Below are 19129 nucleotides of genomic sequence, written 5' to 3'. Positions count from 1 at the left end.
AGTGGGGATTGGTGAACTCTATTTACATAAAAACTTTTTACCATTTGCTCATTGAATTCAACGAAGTGCTAATTTTTTCCTTTATTTTCCTTCTTTTTTCTTTTCGTATCGTTGTTAAAGGTAACATGTTGCCACTGTTCTGATACACTGTCAGGGAATATTTTTTTTTTCATTTCCAGGTAGCAGAGGACAAATGGTAAAACTTAGTGCCCTGTAGCTCTGATAACACTGTCAGTTCTTGAAAAGAGGTCATTGCTACATCGATGATGGATCTGGGAGACAATAATGGCATGTTCACAAAGATTTTAGGTGTGATGGAGAAAAGAAGAATTAGGAGACAGGAGAGACAATTGTTTTGAATTCTGGCCTGAGGAAGAATAAGCATTCTACCAGACTTGGTAGGTGTGCGTTCTGAAATATTTGTGTTTTGTTGGGGAAGGAGGTTACTAAGTAGACTCTTTCATATGTGTTATATATATTTTAAAAACAATACATCCGAAGTACTTTCACACCTTTTATCTTATATCTTCGTAGAATACTCTTTTTAAGGCAGAGCAAGGCATTAAATATTTCAGTTTATGGATGAAAAATCATAGCATAAAGATTTAAGATCCTACATACCAGGTTTCATGCTATCTCTAACCAATTCCTTTTATCTCACCTCTTGTTTCTCAATCATTTTTATATGCGACAATTCTGTGATACTTGGAGGATAAGGGGAGGGAAGACAAGAGAAAGATTTTAAGGAGAGAGTATTTATATTAAATGGGCAGCTAGGTGGCACAGTGGATAGAGTGCCAGGCCTAGAGTCAAGAGGATTCATCTTCCCAAGTTCAAATCTGGCATTGGTCTCCAGCTGTGTGACATTGGGCAAGTCACTTCACCCAGTTTGCTTCAGTTTCCTCATCTGTAAAATGAGCTGGAAAAGGAAATGGCAAAACACTCCAGTATCTTTGCCAAGAAAAACCCCCAAAAGTGGTCATGAAGAGTTGGGCACTATTGAAGTGACCAAACGACAACAAAATTTATATTAAATATTGAAATAGTCCCATCATCTAATAATAAATTCTGATTACCAGCCGCGCGCCGCTGCGTGCCGCACCCCCCCCCCCCATGATGGGGGTTATGTTAGTGTGATGTAGGGGAAAAAGAGCTAGATTTGAAGTTCAGAGACCTGGTTTCTGGCTTTTACTGGTAGTGTGACCTTACACAAGTCATTATATCTCTCAATTTCCCTACTTTAAATATAGGAATACAAATGCTTATGTGTTGTTGATATTAACAATATTATATCTACGTGTGCTCCCTGCCCTATTAGATTTGGATAGGTATCTGGAAAATAGTAATTAATTGTTATGCTGAAGATTTTGTCATCTTGATTAATAACAACAAATAGTTTGGTTTTAGGATTCAGTCTGTTTTTGAAGTGAAGCCTTAGTTTCCAATATAGTTAGCCTTCATATATTTGAGGATGTACCGAGATTTTAGGTGTTTGTGTTGTAATGAATGTGGATTCTGTTTGCCCTTGTGGTTTCCGCCCTAATTTTGATACTGAATTATAGAGTTACCAAATTAGGAGGAACCCTTGAACTTGCTATTCATGATAGCATCTCTAATGCTGTGGGCAGGTGGTTCTCTAGTCTTCATTTAAAAACCTTCAGTGATGGGGAACATCCTGCCTTTCAACTCAGCCCACTTCCTTTTTGGACAGCTGTAATTATTGTGAAGTTTTTCTTGTATTAGCCTGAATTTTGCTTCCTTTTAACCTGAGTCTCTTAGTCCTCAATTTTGAACTCTAGTACCAAACAAATTAGTAATCCCAGTTCCACATGGCAGGTTTTCACAAATTTGAAGATAGCTGTCATGGCCTCCATAAATTGAATCTTTAGGCACTGAATCTAGGGTGGTGGTTTTTCTTTTTAAATGTTTTACTAATGATCTTTGTATAAAATGTCATTTCCTGATAACTAGTTTTAAGAAGATAAAAACTTTTAACACTACCTCCTCTGATAGAACTCTCTCTTTTAACAAAGAAATACATTTAAGTAAAAGAAACCAACATATTGCCCATGTCTGACAATGTGGGCCACTATTCCACACTTATACTTTATTAGGAGGAGGGAGATTGTTTTTCCTCTTTTGTTTGTTTCTTTCTTTCTTTCTTTCTTTCTTTCTTTCTTTCTTTCTTTCTTTCTTTCTTTCTTTCTTTCTTTCTTTCTTTCTTCTTTCTGTCTGTCTGTCTTTCGGCAGTGGGGTTAGGTGACTTGCCCCAGGGTCACACAGCTGGTAAGTGTTAAGAGTCTGAGGTCACACTTGAACTCAGGTCCTCCTGAATCCAGGGCCGGTCCTGTATCCACTGTGCCACCTAGCTGCCCCAATTTTTTTTTAATCTTTTTCACTCTCAGTTCTCTAGAGTAAAGATTGGTCATTGCAATGATTTGAATTTTGATGCCTTGAAGCATTATTTTCCTTTACCATTGTGGTGATTTTGTATACTGTTTGGTTTTCCTTACTTTGCTCTGTATCATCTGTTATTTATGCTCTTGTTTTCTGCTTATGTTACTCTCTAATCCATTTAATCATTTCTTCACAAATTTCTCGAAATTCCCTAGATTGTAGTTTCTTGTGCCAAAAGAATGTTTCATTACATCAATATGCTGCAGTTTGTTCAGCCACTCCTCAATCGGTGGTCACCCACTTTATTTCTCGTTATTTTTTCTTCCACCAAAAAAAAAATACTGTTATAAACATTCTGCTAATGTCTTTGAACCCATGTTATAGGCCCAGTAGTGATTACTGGCCCAGTGGTTATGTATTAATAATTTATTCACTTTTCTAAGATAGATCCAAATTGTTTTCCATATGGTTGGACTAATTTCTGGCTTTGCTAGAGATATATTTGTTTAACTGTATTTCCCACAGCTCTTTCAATATTGGCGCGCTCTCTCTCTGTCTTGCTATTGTGCATGGTATGAGGTATAACCTCAGAATTTATTTTTAATTTCTCTCATTTGTAGTATTTTCCACATGATGGTTGATAGGTTTCATTTCTTCATTTGAAACTTCTTGATATCCTTTGACCACTTATTTTTTGCAGGAATTTATCTTAGTTGAATATGTGTGTGTGTATACACACATAAATATATTACACACACACACACACACATAAAATTCGAAGTATATCTTAGCAGAACCTTAGAAACATTTGAAATGAATACTTTTTCCACTTAACCATTTCTTCTAGTTCCAACAATTTTGTTCATGTAATAGTTTTTTAAGTTAGTGTCTATATAATTAAAATTGTCTGTTTTGTCTTGTGATCCCCTTTATACATTGTTTGATTTTCAATTTTCCCCTAAACCACAGATCCAAAAAGTATTTTCTTCTCTCTTCTTCGTGTTAAGATGTCATACATTTGGAGTTTATTTTTAAAAAATAAATTTTATGGATAACTTTTATTTTTCTGTTACCAACATTTCCTGATATATCTCTTACCAGTTGCCCACCTAGAGAATGATTCCATACAACAAAAACACAAAAAATGAATATGAATATATATATATATATGTATGTATGTATATGTATGTGCCTGTGTGTATATGTATATATATGTATATGGAGAGAGAGAGAGAGTTTAGCAAAACTAACCAACATGTATGAAAAAAAAATCTGATTATATTCTTTGTTCCACATCCACAGTTCCCTAATTCTGCAGTGGGATGAGGAGGAGATACCTCCTCATATCTTTTCTTTAAGGTCAAAATTGATCATTATAATGTCTGCAACATTGATTTTTTTCTTGTACCTTCCATTTTTGTTACAATAGTTACCATATCAATTGTTTCTTTGGTTCTGCTTACATCAGCTTACATACATTCATATGTCTTCTCATGATTTGCTGTATTTCTCATGTTCATTGTTATAGCACAGTAACATTACATTGTATTCATACACCACACCTTGCTTAACCATTGATGGACATGGACTTTATTTCTGGCTCTTAATAATACAAAACGCTGCTATAAATGTTTCAGAGTACTTGGGGCTTTTTATGGCTATATCCTTAGAAGATTTGGAGTTTATTTTGGTATTTGGTGTAAGAAATGGGTCTAAACCAATTTCTGCCAAATTACTTTCCAATTTTCCTTCAGTCCTTATCATATAAAGAGTTATTTCCCCAAGTTGTTTGTGTTCTTCATTGAACATTGGGTTGCTGTTGTTGATTGTCTCTCCGTCTTTTCTATGTAAGCCTCTTCCTCTGATTTTTATGATTTTTAAGCAAAACAAAAGTTTTAGAATTACTGCTTTAAAATGTAGTTTTAAGATATGGTCATACTAGCACCCCCTGCTGTCTTTCTTACTTTTCTTCATTATTTCTCTTAAGATTTTTAAACTTTGATCCTTCCAAATGAATTGTTATTATTTATTTGAAGTTTGATTGTTATAGCATTATATATTTAAATAAATTTAGTGTTATTATTATGTTGGTGTGACCCAAGTGTGAGCACTGAATAGCTTTCCATTTTTAAAATTTTTTAAAATTTCTGTAGAATGCTATTTGGACTTATTTGTATATGTTGTGAGTATAACTTGGTGGTTAATTTGAAAATAATTTATACTTTTTTGGTTATGTTTTTCTAGTTCTTCCTTCTGAGTATCTCACACCCCCTCAAAGTAATACACAAAAAGGCTGATGATTTTTCCAGATATAGATCTGGTTTTGACTAGGGTCTAGGATAGTGAGACCATCACCTAGATTGTTTTCATACATCATTAATGCAGACTAATGTTCTAAGTGAGTGTGAGAGAGAGAGAGAGAGAGAGAGTGTGTGTGTGTGTGTGTGTGTGACACAAATATCCACAATGCTCAGATGAGCTGTCCCATATTGAACTTGAAATTCAATAAAATTCACAGATGTTTTTCTTGTGAATCTTTATTTTTAAAATAAGTTTTTATTGAGGTCTTCTGTTTCTTACATCATAATAGTTATTTCAAGTATACTTCTTCCTCTCCTAGAGAGCTATCTTATACAACAAAAAAATTCAGTACAACAGATCAACACATAAAAAGTCTGAAAATATATACAATGTGTAATATTTGTTATCCTCTCACCTCCTCAAATGGTTGGGTAGGTAGTGTCCTTTTATGTTTCTTCATTTGAGTTCTGCTTTAGCTTTATAATTTTGTTGTATTTACTTTTGATTTTTTGGTGTGTAGTGCTTTTCATTTACATCATTGCAATTACTGTGTATGTGGTGTTCCTCTCTGTGCTTCATTCTTCATCAATTCAAACATATCTTTCTGTGCTTCTGTATTCATCACACATAATTTCTTACAACAGGAATATTCTATTTCATTTATGTAGCAGTTGATGGACATCTACTTTGTTTTCAGTTCTTAGCTATTACAAATATAGCTATCAGTATTTTGCAGGATATAGGACTTTATTCTCATTGATGGCTTCCTTGAAATATTAGCTCAGTAATGGAGTCTCTGGTTTACAAAGGGTACAGATACCATTTCATTTGCTGAATTCCACATTGTTTTCAAATATGGTTGTAATTAGCAATGTATTAGTATACTTATTCCCCAGCCCCTTCAACATTTAGTATTGCCATTTTTTGGTCATTTTTGCAAATTTGCAAGGTATGAGGTAAAACCTCAGGGTGCTTTTAGTTTATTTTTATCTTATTATTAGTCCTTTGGAGCAGTCTTCCAGATGGCTGTGAATGCTTTGTAGTTCTTTTGAGAATTGTGTCTTTGTATGCTTTGACCACTTATCTTATGGGGAATGGCTGTTAGTTTTTATAATGCCTGTTAGTCTTTATTGTAAAATTAATTGTTTATATATCTTGGGTACAAAACTCTTATTGGAGAAATTTGATACAAAGATTTTTTCCCCTTCTTTCAACCACTTCCCTTCTTCTTTTACATGCATTAATTTTGTCTGTGCCTCTGCACTTTTTGGTTTAACGTAATACAAATCATCTCTTTTATTTTGGGGAATTGCCCTAAAATTTTCTTTAATAGTTTGATCTTTAACATTAGGTCATGTATCCATGTAGAATGTGTTGTGAAATACATAAACCTTTTTAAAATCTGTCTCTCTAATCTTGTACTTGTATACTTAATTTCTTGAACTCAAGTTTATGACTTTTGCTTTATCTCTAATAACATTTGTCTTGTTAGATTTAGCCTATTTTTCTAGCTGAGTGGAGAACATTTTGAATCATTTCTTTGTTAGTTGATATATTTAGCTATCTCACTTTTGCATCATCTGCCAATTTATTAAGCATTCTCCCCTCCCCTATGCCTCTAGCCAAATAATCATTACAGATATTGAAAAAAATTAGATGTAATCAGAGCCTTCTCTGCTTGAAAGAGTTTTCAAAGTGACCAATGAATCTATAGCTTTATAGTTCAGGTTATAGGTTAGGATCTGGTTACAATGATTTGTTTGGGTCTAAAATTCCAATTTCACAGCTCCAGCCTGACAATGTAGGACATCATGTCTTATTTACATTCATAATTGAACAAAGTATTGGTTGGAAAACAATGCAGTAAGCCACTTTGCCAGTATTTAGAGCATGAATTTAAGTGGACTTCAGTCAGAACATATTGATGATAACAACTCTGGCTTTGTAGTTAGCTGACAAGTCCCCAGTGCTCAATTGTAGCCTTGTACCTCCCACTTTCTGACATGGGAGATGATCTCTCTGTTTTTTAAAAAAAAAATCCTCTTCCTCCTTTTCATAATAGGTGAAGATCTGAATTTGGCATAACCAACCAGTCAAAAAGACTGGTTACATGTACTACCAGTGCATCTAACCAGTTCAGATTGATTCGGATATTGTCTACCAAATATTATTGCCAGATGTGGGGGAAATCAAAGACAAAAAGGAAACAGGCCCCATTCTGCAGCAGAATTCTATTCTTTTATCTTACTTTGTTACAATTCCCAAATGTGGTACTGCTTTCCAGAGGTCAGATTTATTCATATGGAATATGAGGGGAATAGTGAATATGATGGGAAGAAGGGGGAGAGAAGGGTTTGTTGAAGAGTTTGATAAGGAAAGGGGAAATATTGGTAAAGAAGTTGGTAAAGAAATGTACTATAGCTTAACATTTAAGCCATTCAGCCATCTGAATCTAGCCCTATTCTATGATGTTTCCAATTACAGTCTATACATTACTGCCAGTCTGGATTCTTTCTGAACTTCCCTGATCCCTAGTTGATCCTCATAATCCCAAGTCAGTCCTCCCTCCTCTTTCTGCCTGTGCACCTTCTCCCCACCCCTTTTGAAGTCTTTTCTTTTCTTTCAAGGTCTAACTCAAGGTCAATTTCAGTGACTCCTCCAGAAATGAGAACCTGGAAGGAATCATTTCATCAAAGTCCATCGCTGGTGAACCATTATTCACTGGTATCAGATGGCATTGTCTAGACCATATACTGCGTCTGTTTAACCTTTACCCTGTTCTGCCTAACGGGTTGTGCTCATCTGCAGATAACCATGAAGCCTTTCCTGATCCTTTCGATTAAAAATGACCCTTTCCTTCCTGTAGCCGCTCTCTCAGGCCACTCTGTCTTGTCTGTGCTCTTAGTAATTTTTTAACTTTTGCTGTACTTATTTGCACACATTATTTACACCTCTGATTGGAGTATGATTGCCTTCTCGGCAGAGATGGTATTGTGATCGGTCTTTGTATCCTTAGCAGTTGACATCAAATATGTTTTCTTATCGTGGTTACTTAATGAGTGCTGTTGGAGATAAAAAGGTGTGCATTATGGGGCTGGAGTGGAGTACTGCTACCTAAAATTGCCTCCTGTTTCACCCAGGGCAGCCATAACGTGCATGATCTGCCATTGCCTTAAAATCTGTAGCTCCTACCTTCACTTCCTTGCTGTGGTCTCATCACACAGCGACTTCTCCTTCAGTAGCAGTGTGGTGAACGTTGTTGTTGTTGTTGTTATCGTCATTGTTGAGTCATTTCAGTTGGGTCTGACTCTTCATCACCTTATTTGGGGTTTTCTTAGCAAAGATACTGGAGTTGTTCTGCTATTTCCTTCTGACTCTAGGCCTGGCACTCTATCCACTGCTCCACTTAGCTGCCTCTAGTGTGGTACACTAGAAAAGAACAATGATCCTGGAGTCAGAAGACCAGTTTTCAGATTTCACCTCTGACCCTTTTTACCCTTGTGACCTTGAGCAAGTCCTTTGTCTGCCTAAGCCTCAGCTTTCTCATCTGCACAATGAGAATTCTGGAGTAGATGGCCTCTGGGGCGTCTTCCAGCCTTAGATCTGTGATCATAGTCACATTGCAGTTTTAGGGTCTTCTTGAGCAGTGCTCATTAGTTGTATGTAAATGTGACAGATGATGGGGTTTTCCACCATCCCAGATTTGCAGGTTGGGCTGTTGGGCACTGTCCTTTGATACTATTGCCCGTACCATCATTTGAGTCACGTGTAACTCTTTCTTCCTTGTGAATTTTGAGACTAGTTCAGGCATATCCTGGGTACCCAGAAAATGGCTTCTGCTTGGAGACTACTGGATCACCATTCAATTTACACCTCTGATCTGCTACCATAAAATGGCTCATGTGTTTAATTGCATGACACATAAATGGAAGTATTTTAGTTATGCTGCTAAGGGGCAAAGGAAGAGGGTAGCGACAGATTTGAACTGAGGATGGAGATTCTTTTGAGATATTAAGTAATGGGCTCTGACTAAAATCACTAAATTTTTAGAAATATGAGACAGGCTTTCTTCCTCTGTTTATGGTCTTATGACTCGGTCTGTATCAGCAATCAAATGGATAATTTCAGTGAATAAATAAAAAGCATTAATGAAGTACTTAGCATGTGAAATTCACTGTGATCCACTGTGATGGGGAGGGTATGGGGAAGGGAGGGGATATGAATAAAAAAGCATCTATCAGTCCCTAATCTCTATGAGCTCCTGGTTGAATGGGGGGAGACAAACACATAGATTTTAGCTCTAAGTCAGATGACAAGGATCCATGGGTATTTAGTGTTCATTGGCAAGGTTTGTGATTATACATTTTTTACATCATTTCACAAAGTCGTTTTTGTTACTGATGTTGAGCCATTTAACATTGCCAAGGACTTTTGTGGTTTGAACCTACTTTCTCATCTTCACTAACTGTGGCTGCTGAGGTTTGAGGGCTGGAGCACCTCCGTATGGAATTTACTACAGTTGGGCAGCTAGGTGGCGTAGTGGATAACAGTGCAGGCCCTGGAGTCAGGGGGACCTGAGTTCAAATGTGGCCTCAGATGCTTACTAGCTGTGACCTTGGGCAAATCATTTAGCCCTCTTTGCCTCGGTTTCTTTGTCTGGAAAATGAGCTGGAGAAGGAAACAGGAACAGTATCTTTGCCAAGGAAACTTCAAATGAGATTATGAAGACATGACTAATTGTGTGCCAATTTTGTTATATGTGTATGACTGTCTATGCCTGGAATAGTTTGATTAGGTCACTTAATTTGGGATATTGGACTATATGGTTTAATGAGTTTTGGGGACTAATTAACAGTATCATGGAGTATATGGAATTACTGGGACATTTCAAGGTAGGAGATGAAAGCATGTCTTAAAAAACCAAAAATCTCACAAATGGTGTGAACTATCCTGTAAGCTTACTTAACTTCAGCGTGCCTAGGAGCCATCATTTTTCTGATTTTTGTCAGTGCTCTACCAACACAAATGGTAGCTGTCTCCATGCCTGGGTAGGGTCTCATATTATCATTTGTTATCGCTGACATGAAATTCATCACCAGGTGGCCAGCCCTCTGGCAATGAGCTTCTTTGACCTTAGCTCATCTGCACTTCAGATCACCAAAGTATAGTTGTCCCTGGCTACCTAGCATGGCTTAGAATCCGTTAGAGCATGAGCTAAGAACTCCACATCTTGGTAAGGCTTCAAAGTAGGCCCTTAGTACAAGATCTGCTTGCCTTGGACATGTGTGAAATGTATTCCTCTACACCTTCCTTTTTTCTCCTTCCCTGTGAATGTAAATGGAACTGACGTTCTTAAAAGTTATTACAGAATTGGAGAACCTTAGAGCCAGAGGTCATCTTGTTCAACACATAATGGAATTCTGAAGCCATTCTCTCTGTGACATTCTTTCCAAATGGCTAATCTAGCTTCTGCTCATAAACCCTGATTTACTGGGCATTCACTCTTTTATGAAGTAGCCCATGATATTTTTGTATATTTCTATGACTGCTTTTACTCCATTAGAAGAAAGATTCTAGTTCTAGTCTTGCTTTCCAGTGCTAAGGAGGTGAGTAGAAATCACTTTGTCCCTGGTGGGTCGTCCTTTAGCACCCTGTGGACCGACAAAGGCTGTGATCCAGAGGAGAGGACTTGGGAATCAGCATATATGCCCTGGAAAGATAGAAGCCATCAGTCAATGAAAAAGCATTTAATAAGCCTCTAACATGTGTGAAGCCTTTGGCATGTAATTCAAAAAGTAAGGTGGTCCTTGTTCTCAAGGAGCTTTTGTACATTCTTATAGAGGGAGGGGTGTGTGTGTGTGTGTGTGTGTGTGTGTGTGTGTGTGTGTGTATCTGCCTATATCTATATCTGTCTCTATGTATTTTTCAGATGCAAGTCAGATGGAAAGGTCTCATCTTCCTTAAGTGGCTGGTGGTAAAGCAGATAATAATGCATCTTTAATGTTATTTCCATTGATAAAATCACATCCGTTTTAGATGTTGAACCACATGCCAAGGATTTTGGTGGCAAGAACTTTCTTTTCATCGTCTTCACTAGCTATGATTGAGGAGGAGGCCAGGGCACACCTCTTCAGGGATCGATTACCTTCATGCTGGCTGTAGGGGCTAGTCTGCAAGTAGGACCTCTGTTGTGGGAGGCACTCCTCTTCTGGGGGCTCTTGTTTGTCTGTGTTGCTGAGTTTTCTTCATTGAGGTTGAGGGGATGGTAGTATTTGACTCACTTGGCACAATTCTGTCTCCCAGCTCTCCTTTTCTTCAGGGTGCCTTTCTGTTTGAGCTAAGCTGGTTTTCTTGCCTACTAATCAGTTGGTGGGAACGACTGGCCCCTTTTTCCACAGAAGTTTCCCCTCTGTTGGGTGAGCTGGACTGGAAACATGGCTGGTGGTTTGGAGTGATGGTGGTGCCATTCCAGGGCCTCCTACGTTTGCCTGCCTGTTGATGGCAATTGGTGTCGTCGGTGGGTGCCCCCATTGATGGCGATTGGCACTGGTCTGGAATTGGGGCTAGTGGTGTGCACCACCGTTCCCATGGCTCCTGGGCTGTCTAGGTGTGAGGAGAAGTAAGAATGATGGTGCCTCTGATGGTTTTGACTCACCCCCTGTCTTTCCCCATAGTGACTTTCTGATTTGCCTAGTCCTTGGCCTCTGTGGCTGGGGGAGCATTTGACATGGGAAGGATGCTCTTACTTATATTTTCGCTGGTACCTCTTGATCTGGATGTTACACACTACACTGCACCCGTGGTGTGGTCACACTGACACCTCACACGAGTACTGGGAACACATGCCAGTCCGTTAATGTTGATACGTGGGGCAGGCTGATGAGATTGGAGAAGTAGTCACGTCAGCAGTGTTCTCAGCATGCTTCCTGATCCCCGCATGCCTTGTTAGCTCTGCTGCTTCCATTTTTGCCCCTTGGATTTGGACATTCTGAAGGACTGACCTCGATGACTTGGCCTAACATTTTGTTTAAACTTTGAACCCTACCCTTCTTTTCCCCAGTAATAAGTGTTTTGTCAGCTCCAGTAATTACCACAGATACGGGCACCTTGGTGCTGGCAGTGGAGAGAGCAGTGAAGGCAGGGTATGAGTTCAAGTCATGCCATCCATGTCTCCATTTCATTGTAAACATGAACACAATTGGGCTCTGCAGACTTCCTCACACAGTTGATGCTGGTCCCTTCGTCACTGTATTCTGTACCTAGTCATTACAAGGCAGTTACAAATCCAGCTTACTGTACTATTATCTAGCCCTTATCTGTCTTGTCTACAAAGATGGAGTGAGAGAGGGAGGTGCATGTGGCTTGCTTTAATCTAGGTAGACTGTATCTGTGACGTCCTCCTGATCTAGTCACCCTATTAAAGACTAAGATTAAAAGGCCAAAAAAGGTTAGTCTGGTGTGACTTGTGGATGAACCCATGCTGTCTTGTAGCAATCGCTGCTTTCCTTTATGAGTGTTCTGAAACCTTTATAAATTGTTAACAGAGTTTTGTCAGGAAGTGAAATCAGGTTTCTAATCCTGTAGATTGAAGGGTTCACCGCCCACCCCACCCCCTGAAAAAAAAATTAGGACATTTCTGTGTCAGAAGGGATGTTGAACCCTGCTTTCCCTGGGGAGGATGGGCAAGGAGCTTCCACAGCTGCAGAGGCCTGAGGCTTCTTTCTGGACAAGACTTTATTTCGCCTTAATTGATAGCTTCCATTTATACCTGCCACACCCTAGAGCATTCCTCCCTCTGGATGGTTCCTTAAATGATGCTTGTGAATTATATTCTCTACCCCTGCTCTTGGCTCTCTATAACCCTTGCATCCTTAATTATTTATGTCTTGTAATGAAGTTTTAATTTTTTAATTTTTAATTTTCTTTATTGTAATGAAGTTTTAATAACATTTACCATTGAAACTGGTTCTCTCCTTCAGTATAGGTGTGGGGGATCACAGTACTCAGGAGCCAAATTCCTGATCTATCCTTGTATGGATGTCATAGATCCTTGGGTATCTTTAAATGAGGGAGGCCAGGCTTGCTTTTCTTCCTCTGACCAGCTTTGGGGTCTCATAGTCATCTGGGAGCTCAGCTTTTTCCATGAAGGTTTCTGGCGGATTTTCCTGCTCCTGGTCAGCATTTTGTCTCTGCTTATTCTCCATAGCCCCACTGCACGGGCTGTCCAGCCTGGAGTGCCATTTCTTTAAACAGGGGGAGGAGGAGTTTAGAGTGTCAACTATCTTATGGCATCCCACTCCGTCATCTGTTCTTCGTCTGTGTTTGTGTGTTTGTTTTTCATTATGGTTGCGCAGGCGTCTCATAATGTGTGGCATTTGTTGTTGCTGACTTTTCAAAAAGCAATAAACACATAGCATCCTGTTCACATGCAGACAGTATTTTTGTGAAATTCCTGCACCGCTCAGAGACTATAAATCATAAGTCTGTAGCCTCTCTAAATACTGATGTGTGAGAAATAAAATTGGCATGTTCACTTAACTTTTCAGTACGAAAGGTGAAGGGTACATTATTTTTAAGAGACAAAAGCAAACTCAGCTCCCGCCACGCGCCTCTCCCCCCCCCCCCCCCACTCACTCACCCACCCTCTAAGGCATTGTTGGGTCCGGGAAATAGGAGGTGGGTTGGCTTCTGTAAACTTGGTCCATAAGTCAAAATGTGCCTACTATGTACATAAGAGACAGGGTGCTGTTTGATTTGACCTGGCTTGTGGAATCAGGGAGTTATTTTGGCAACTTTCCCTATCCTCTGCAGTAGCCCAAGTTTTAGAGTTCCAACTTTAGAAATGCTCTTTGAGGGTTCAGATGGGACCCAGGATGGAATTCTCTGTTTGAATCTACTTTTGTATCTACTATTTGTGAGGTTAGGAGACAGAAAGACAAAAAACCACGAAACGTTCTGTAGGATCAAGTGAAAAAAATGTGTTTCTGTGTGTGTACACGCACGCACACACACACACATTTGTTATAGTTCAGTCATTTCAGTCATGGGTTTACTGGAGTGGTTTGCCACTTTCTTCTCTAGCTCATTTTAAAGATAAGGAAACTGAGGGAAGCAGGGTAAAATAACTTGCCCAGAGTCACACAGCTAATAAGTGTCTGAGGGTAGATTTGAACTCGGGTCCTCCTGACTCAAGGCCCAGTGGTCTATCCAGTGTGCCACCTAGCTGCCCTGTCCTCCATCCATCCATCCATCCATCCCTCCCTCCATCTGTCGATCTATCTGTCCGTCCGTCCGTCTGTCTGTCTGTCTGTCTGTCTATACATTTACACACACATGATCACCCATTCTTGTGGATATGCTAATAGGAATTTTAAACCAGAATTTAGAGAGTTAGCAATATTTGTTCTCAGTAATTTAGCCTTTAGTGGTTGGTATTCTGTACCTGAAGAAATCTGAGAGAAATCCACATAGCTTATAGTGTTAACTCAACTGCCTCTTAATTTACTACAGTGACTCTGTGAAGAGATTCTTCACTTATTGAGTATGGAAATAAAAATGATGATATTATTTAAAACAAGATGATAATGATATCATTTAAAACAAGCACCACATGTTTTGGAGAAGTTTGGTCAGAATTGTTAAAGTCTTACCTGTTTGAAAAGGTAGTGTTGACTAAGAAAAGGTAGTTGGATTTGGTCTTCAGAGAATTTAATTTGGTCCTATGGTGGCCAAGATGAATGAACAAGGAGAGACTGCAGGGTGGGGATCATTTGGGAGGCTGTTGATTGGTCGCTAGGTGTGAAATCTGAGAGTCCTACTCTATATCAGTCTTCCCAGTCTGGACAGCAAGGTGAAAAAGAGAGATGGGAAGATTGTATAGGATTGTGAAAGAAAAGACATGAAGAAGGAAGAATGGACAAACTTTGTGATCTGCTAGGGAGAGTGAATAGTCAACTATGGCTTCAAAGTTCTGAGCTTTTTCAGTGGCTCTGAGAATGAATGTGTTTATGTATATTAAAAACACAGGAGTCAATAACTCCTTTGGGGGTACAGTAAGATAAGTTTGTTTTTATCCTATTTAATTTAAAGTGATACTGAGACATCTAATTGGTAGGAATTTGGTAATGTTGAATGAGAATTGAGGAGTTGGGCTTGAGTTGGGGGTATACATTTTTGAAGCAATTCTGTGGAGAGAGGAAATGGTGGAAGCCTGCATTGGGAGGCAAGAGAGGACTCGGGTAACAGTCTTGTTAAATGTCCCTGTGTAAGGCCCAAGGAGGGGAGAAGGCTAGAGGTAAGAGAGTTTCAGGGCAGGGAAGGTGGTGCAGTGGATAGAGTGCTGGGCCTCGAGTCAGGAAGACTTGAATTCAAATGTGGCCACAGACTCTTAACTAGCTGTGTGACTCTGGGCAAGTCACTTAACTTGTTTGCCTCAGTTTCCTCATCTGTAAAATGAAATGGAGAAGGAAGTGGCAAACCATTCCAGTATCTCTTCCATGAAGACCCCAAAAGGGGTCATGAAGAGTCAGACATAATTGAAAATGACTAAACAACAAGAAGAAAAGAGTTTCCAGGAATACCAGGATGGTCTAGTGAGGCATGTAGATGGTGCAGTGGATGGAGCCTTGGACTTGGAGTCGGGAGGACCTGAGTTTGAGTCTGGCCTCAGACATTTCCCAGCCACGTGATCCCGTGGACAAGTCACTTGGCCATTGTCTGACTCTGCTTCCTCACCTGCAGAGCGGGCATCACAATAGCACCCATCTCCCAGGGTCGTTGTGAGTATCAAATGAGATAATATTTGTGGTGCCTGGCACGTACGGAGTAGGAGCTTACTAAGTGCTTCTTCTCTTCCCTCTAGCGTCATGAAAACCAAGTAAAGGCAGTGTTTCCACAAGGAACAAGCTGCTAACATGTAAAATTCTACAGAGAGGTCAGAGAGAATGAGGGCCCAGTAGAGATAATTGTGTCTGGTGATTAGGAGGCTATTTGCTGACATTTGAGAGTGTGTTTTTGAATAGAGTGCTGGAGGAGAGAATCAACCAGAATGTAGGGACAGAGTATCCCTGTTGAGGTTATCTCAGTAGGAATTTTGCATAGGGGTTATAGATTTTGTAGGGGTAACTTTGCAGAAGGTCTATAATTTGGGCTTTTATTTCTGTCTGAAAGATTAGATGGAAATGTTAGGTAAATGAGGGATGCTTACAGTGCATTTATCGCAGAGATGCAATATATTGTTACCAAGTGAGATAATGGTATGAAAACATGCTTTAGAGAGCCAAGCGCTCCCCAGCAAGGAGGTTCTTACTCTACACACACTTTCTTGGAATAGTTATTGCATTTTGCATTGAAAGTAAAAAAAAAAAAATGAAGACAGTAATCCCCATTTGCTAGGCCTCATACAATGTGATGTCCCCGGGCATGTGAATACACCACATGCAGATGCTTTCCAACTACACCCTCGCACAGATTTTCTATCAAATATAGTCATGCATGACATTAAGCAGAGTTATTAAGCTTCCAAAACACAGGCAGAGAGAGCTGAACCTGTTTGTGACCGAGCCCCTTAATTGGAAGGAGCTGAAAGGAGTTCTGCCCTTGTTACTAAAGGGGTGGGGTGTGTGTGTGGTGTGTGTGTGTGTGTGTGTGTGTGTGTGTGTGTGGCTGTCTGTCTGTCTCTCCGTCTGTCCATCCCCTTCAGGCTTTACTCAGTGTGTTTGTGATCTCCTTTTGTTTCCGCAGGCCCAGGCTTCAAGCACAAAGGAAGTTTGCTCAGTCCCAGCCGAACAGCCCCAGCACAACTCCCGTCAAGATAGTGGAGCCGTTACTGCCCCCTCCAGCTACTCAGATTTCTGACCTCTCTAAAAGGAAGCCTAAGACAGAAGATTTCCTTACGTTTCTCTGCCTTCGAGGTAGGACTGTGTGGCCACCCTCAGTGGGGAGAGCAGGAGCTTGTAACTTTTGTCCTGTTGGAAGTATTTCCTCCTTTCTTATACAGATCTTCTTTTTCCTCTAGCCTGGATTTTTGGATGAGTTTAAAGCATCATCAATCTTTATGAAAAGATAGTTAGGAATGGGTAAAGGGACAAGTATTTATTAAGTGCCTGTTATGTGCTAGGCACTATGCAGAGGGCTTAACTGGTTACCAATTAATATATTAATTAGTCTATGATTATATTATCAATTAATATAATAAAGTATATCGATTAACAGGCTTAGAATGTTTCTTCTCCCTTCTTCACCCACTCCTTGCCTTTCCTCCTTTGTGCAGTGACATGCCGGCATCTGCCTCTTCAGTAACGTTGTTCAGCCGTGTAGTTTCATGGTGTTCTTAATGCAGTCTAATCAGATTTACCTGTAAAGTCACCATTCACTGCACTAATGTAGTTTGGTAATTGCTTGAGAGCTGTATTGGATGACTAATGTTAGAGCATTGAGGTGTATCAGTCAGTATGTTTGGGCCAGTCATCATCAGAACTGAGTTTGAATCCTGCTTTCCAATTTAGCCCACTGTGACCCTCGGAAGTCGCCCAACTTCTCTGGGCCTCAGTCTCCTCCTCTGTGAAATGAGAGGGTGGAGCTAGATGATCTCTAAGGCTCCTTTCATCTGTGATCAGGTGCGTTCTGGAGGCCCTCAGCTGCTTAGTTACTTTTGCTTTACATGGTAGTAGTGCCTTAAGTTTTCTGTAAAGGGCAGCTAGGTAGCCCAGTGGATGGAGTCCCAGGCCTTGAAGTCAGGAAGACTCATCTTCCTGAGTTCAAATCTGGCTTCAGACACTTACTGGCTTGCCTCAGTTTCCTTATCTGTAAAGTGAGCTAGAGAAGGAAATGACAAACCACTCTTGTATCTTTGCTAAGAACCACACCGCTCCTCTCTACCCCCCCCCCCAAAATAGAACAAGATTTGTGGGAAAAGAGGGGAAAAGCATAAGAATCACTCAACATTGTGTAGATCTCCAAACTGAATAGTGGTATAGGAGGAAGCTGACAACACATAACAATGATATCTCTTCAAAACTTCAGTCAGTCATAGCTTTTAAGTTGAATTGGTTTGAGAGATCATGAAACCCACTGTCCTCCACCCCCATTTTACAGAAACTTGGTGAGTTGTTTTTTTGGGATCCAACTCTTATTTTTTGTTTGTTTGTTTTTTTGCTAGGCAGTAGGGTTAAGTAACTTGCCCAGGGTCACACAGCTAGTGTCAAGTGACTGAGGCCAGATTTGAACTCAGGTCCTCCTAACTCCAGGGCTGGTGCTCTATTCACTGCGCCACTAGCTTCCCCTTGTCCAACTTGTCATTACTCCATTTGGGACTTTCTTGGCAAAGATGCTGGAGTGGTTAGCCATTTCCTTCTCTACCTCATTTGACAGATGAGGAAACTGAGGCAGATAGCGTTAAGTGACATGCCCAGGGTCACACAGCTAGTAAGTATCTGAGAAAGGATTTGAACTCAGGGAGAGGAGTCTTCCTGACTCCAGGCCTGGAACTCTCTATTCACTGCACCACCTAGCTGCCCTTGCAAGTATTTTACTTTTTCAAGAATATTCTGTTTCATAATGAGAATTGATTTTAGAGCCAAAAAGACCTGGGTTCAAGACCTTTGTTATAATTGGAATTGTAGCCATAGGCAAGCCATGCAATCTTTTAAAAAACCTCATAGTAAGTGACAGATAAGTTTGCAAATCTGAATCCACACGCAGAAGTTTCTACAGGGTGAATTTCTTTCACTAATGAAATTATAGATCTGGCTCCCAAAGGGCCAGAAATAAAGAATGACTCCAGTGTGAGGTGAAATGATCCAGAATTTTGAGATTGTGAATTTGGAGAGAAAGAAAAAAAATTCTATGAGCTGTTGTAGAATTGGAATCAGTAATTGTTTAGCTGTGGAGGGAAGGGCATTAGAAGTGATTGACAGATGGTGGGCCTGGGATGACGTGGATGGGGTGGTTTCTGTGTTGGTAATGGAATAGGTAAGAAGAGGTATTGTACCTGTTTAGAGGGAGTAGATTAGCATATGGATTAGGCTTCTAAGTTACTAGGTGATGTTTGGCCTGAGTTTGAAGGTTGTACCTTGAACCGTAGTAATAGGACGGAGTCATGTAAATTCTCAAAATTCTGAAGTTCTTTTCATTATGATTATTTTGAAGGAGAGAGGAGTAATTAGGAAGATTCCTTTATTCTTTTTTTTTTTGGCGGGGGGGTAATCAAGATTAAGTGACTTGTCCAAGATCACACTGCTAGTAAGTTTTCAAGTGTCTGAGTCTGGATTTGAACTCAAGTCCTCCTGACTCCAGGCCCAGTGCTCTGTCTACTGCGCCACCTAGCTGCCCCTGTGAGATTCTTTCAGAAGGAAGAAAATGATAGATAAGATATGTCTGCTGCTTATAGACTTGCTTGTGCTTTGTTAGATATTTCACATTTTTGCTATTT

The 19129-nt window shown here is 39.8% G+C and overlaps 1 protein-coding gene across 4 annotated transcripts in view; it reads left to right on the top strand.

Moving 5' to 3' along the window:
* JARID2 (jumonji and AT-rich interaction domain containing 2) overlaps positions 1 to 19129 on the top strand; it is a 334127-nt gene that overhangs the window by 221746 nt on the left and 93252 nt on the right. For all 4 annotated transcript variants that reach the window (XM_020986790.2, XM_078153580.1, XM_020986792.2 and 1 more), the window contains one exon: positions 16441 to 16610. In XM_020986790.2, coding sequence (XP_020842449.1) covers positions 16441 to 16610 — 170 coding nt within the window. The remainder of the gene's footprint in view (positions 1 to 16440; positions 16611 to 19129) is intronic.

Source organism: Phascolarctos cinereus, unplaced genomic scaffold (genome assembly GCF_003287225.1).
Source record: "Phascolarctos cinereus isolate Bilbo 61053 unplaced genomic scaffold, phaCin_HiC Scaffold_4;HRSCAF=312, whole genome shotgun sequence".
Classification (NCBI taxonomy): Eukaryota; Metazoa; Chordata; class Mammalia; order Diprotodontia; family Phascolarctidae; genus Phascolarctos; species Phascolarctos cinereus.
This window is presented reverse-complemented; position numbering and strand designations above follow the sequence as displayed.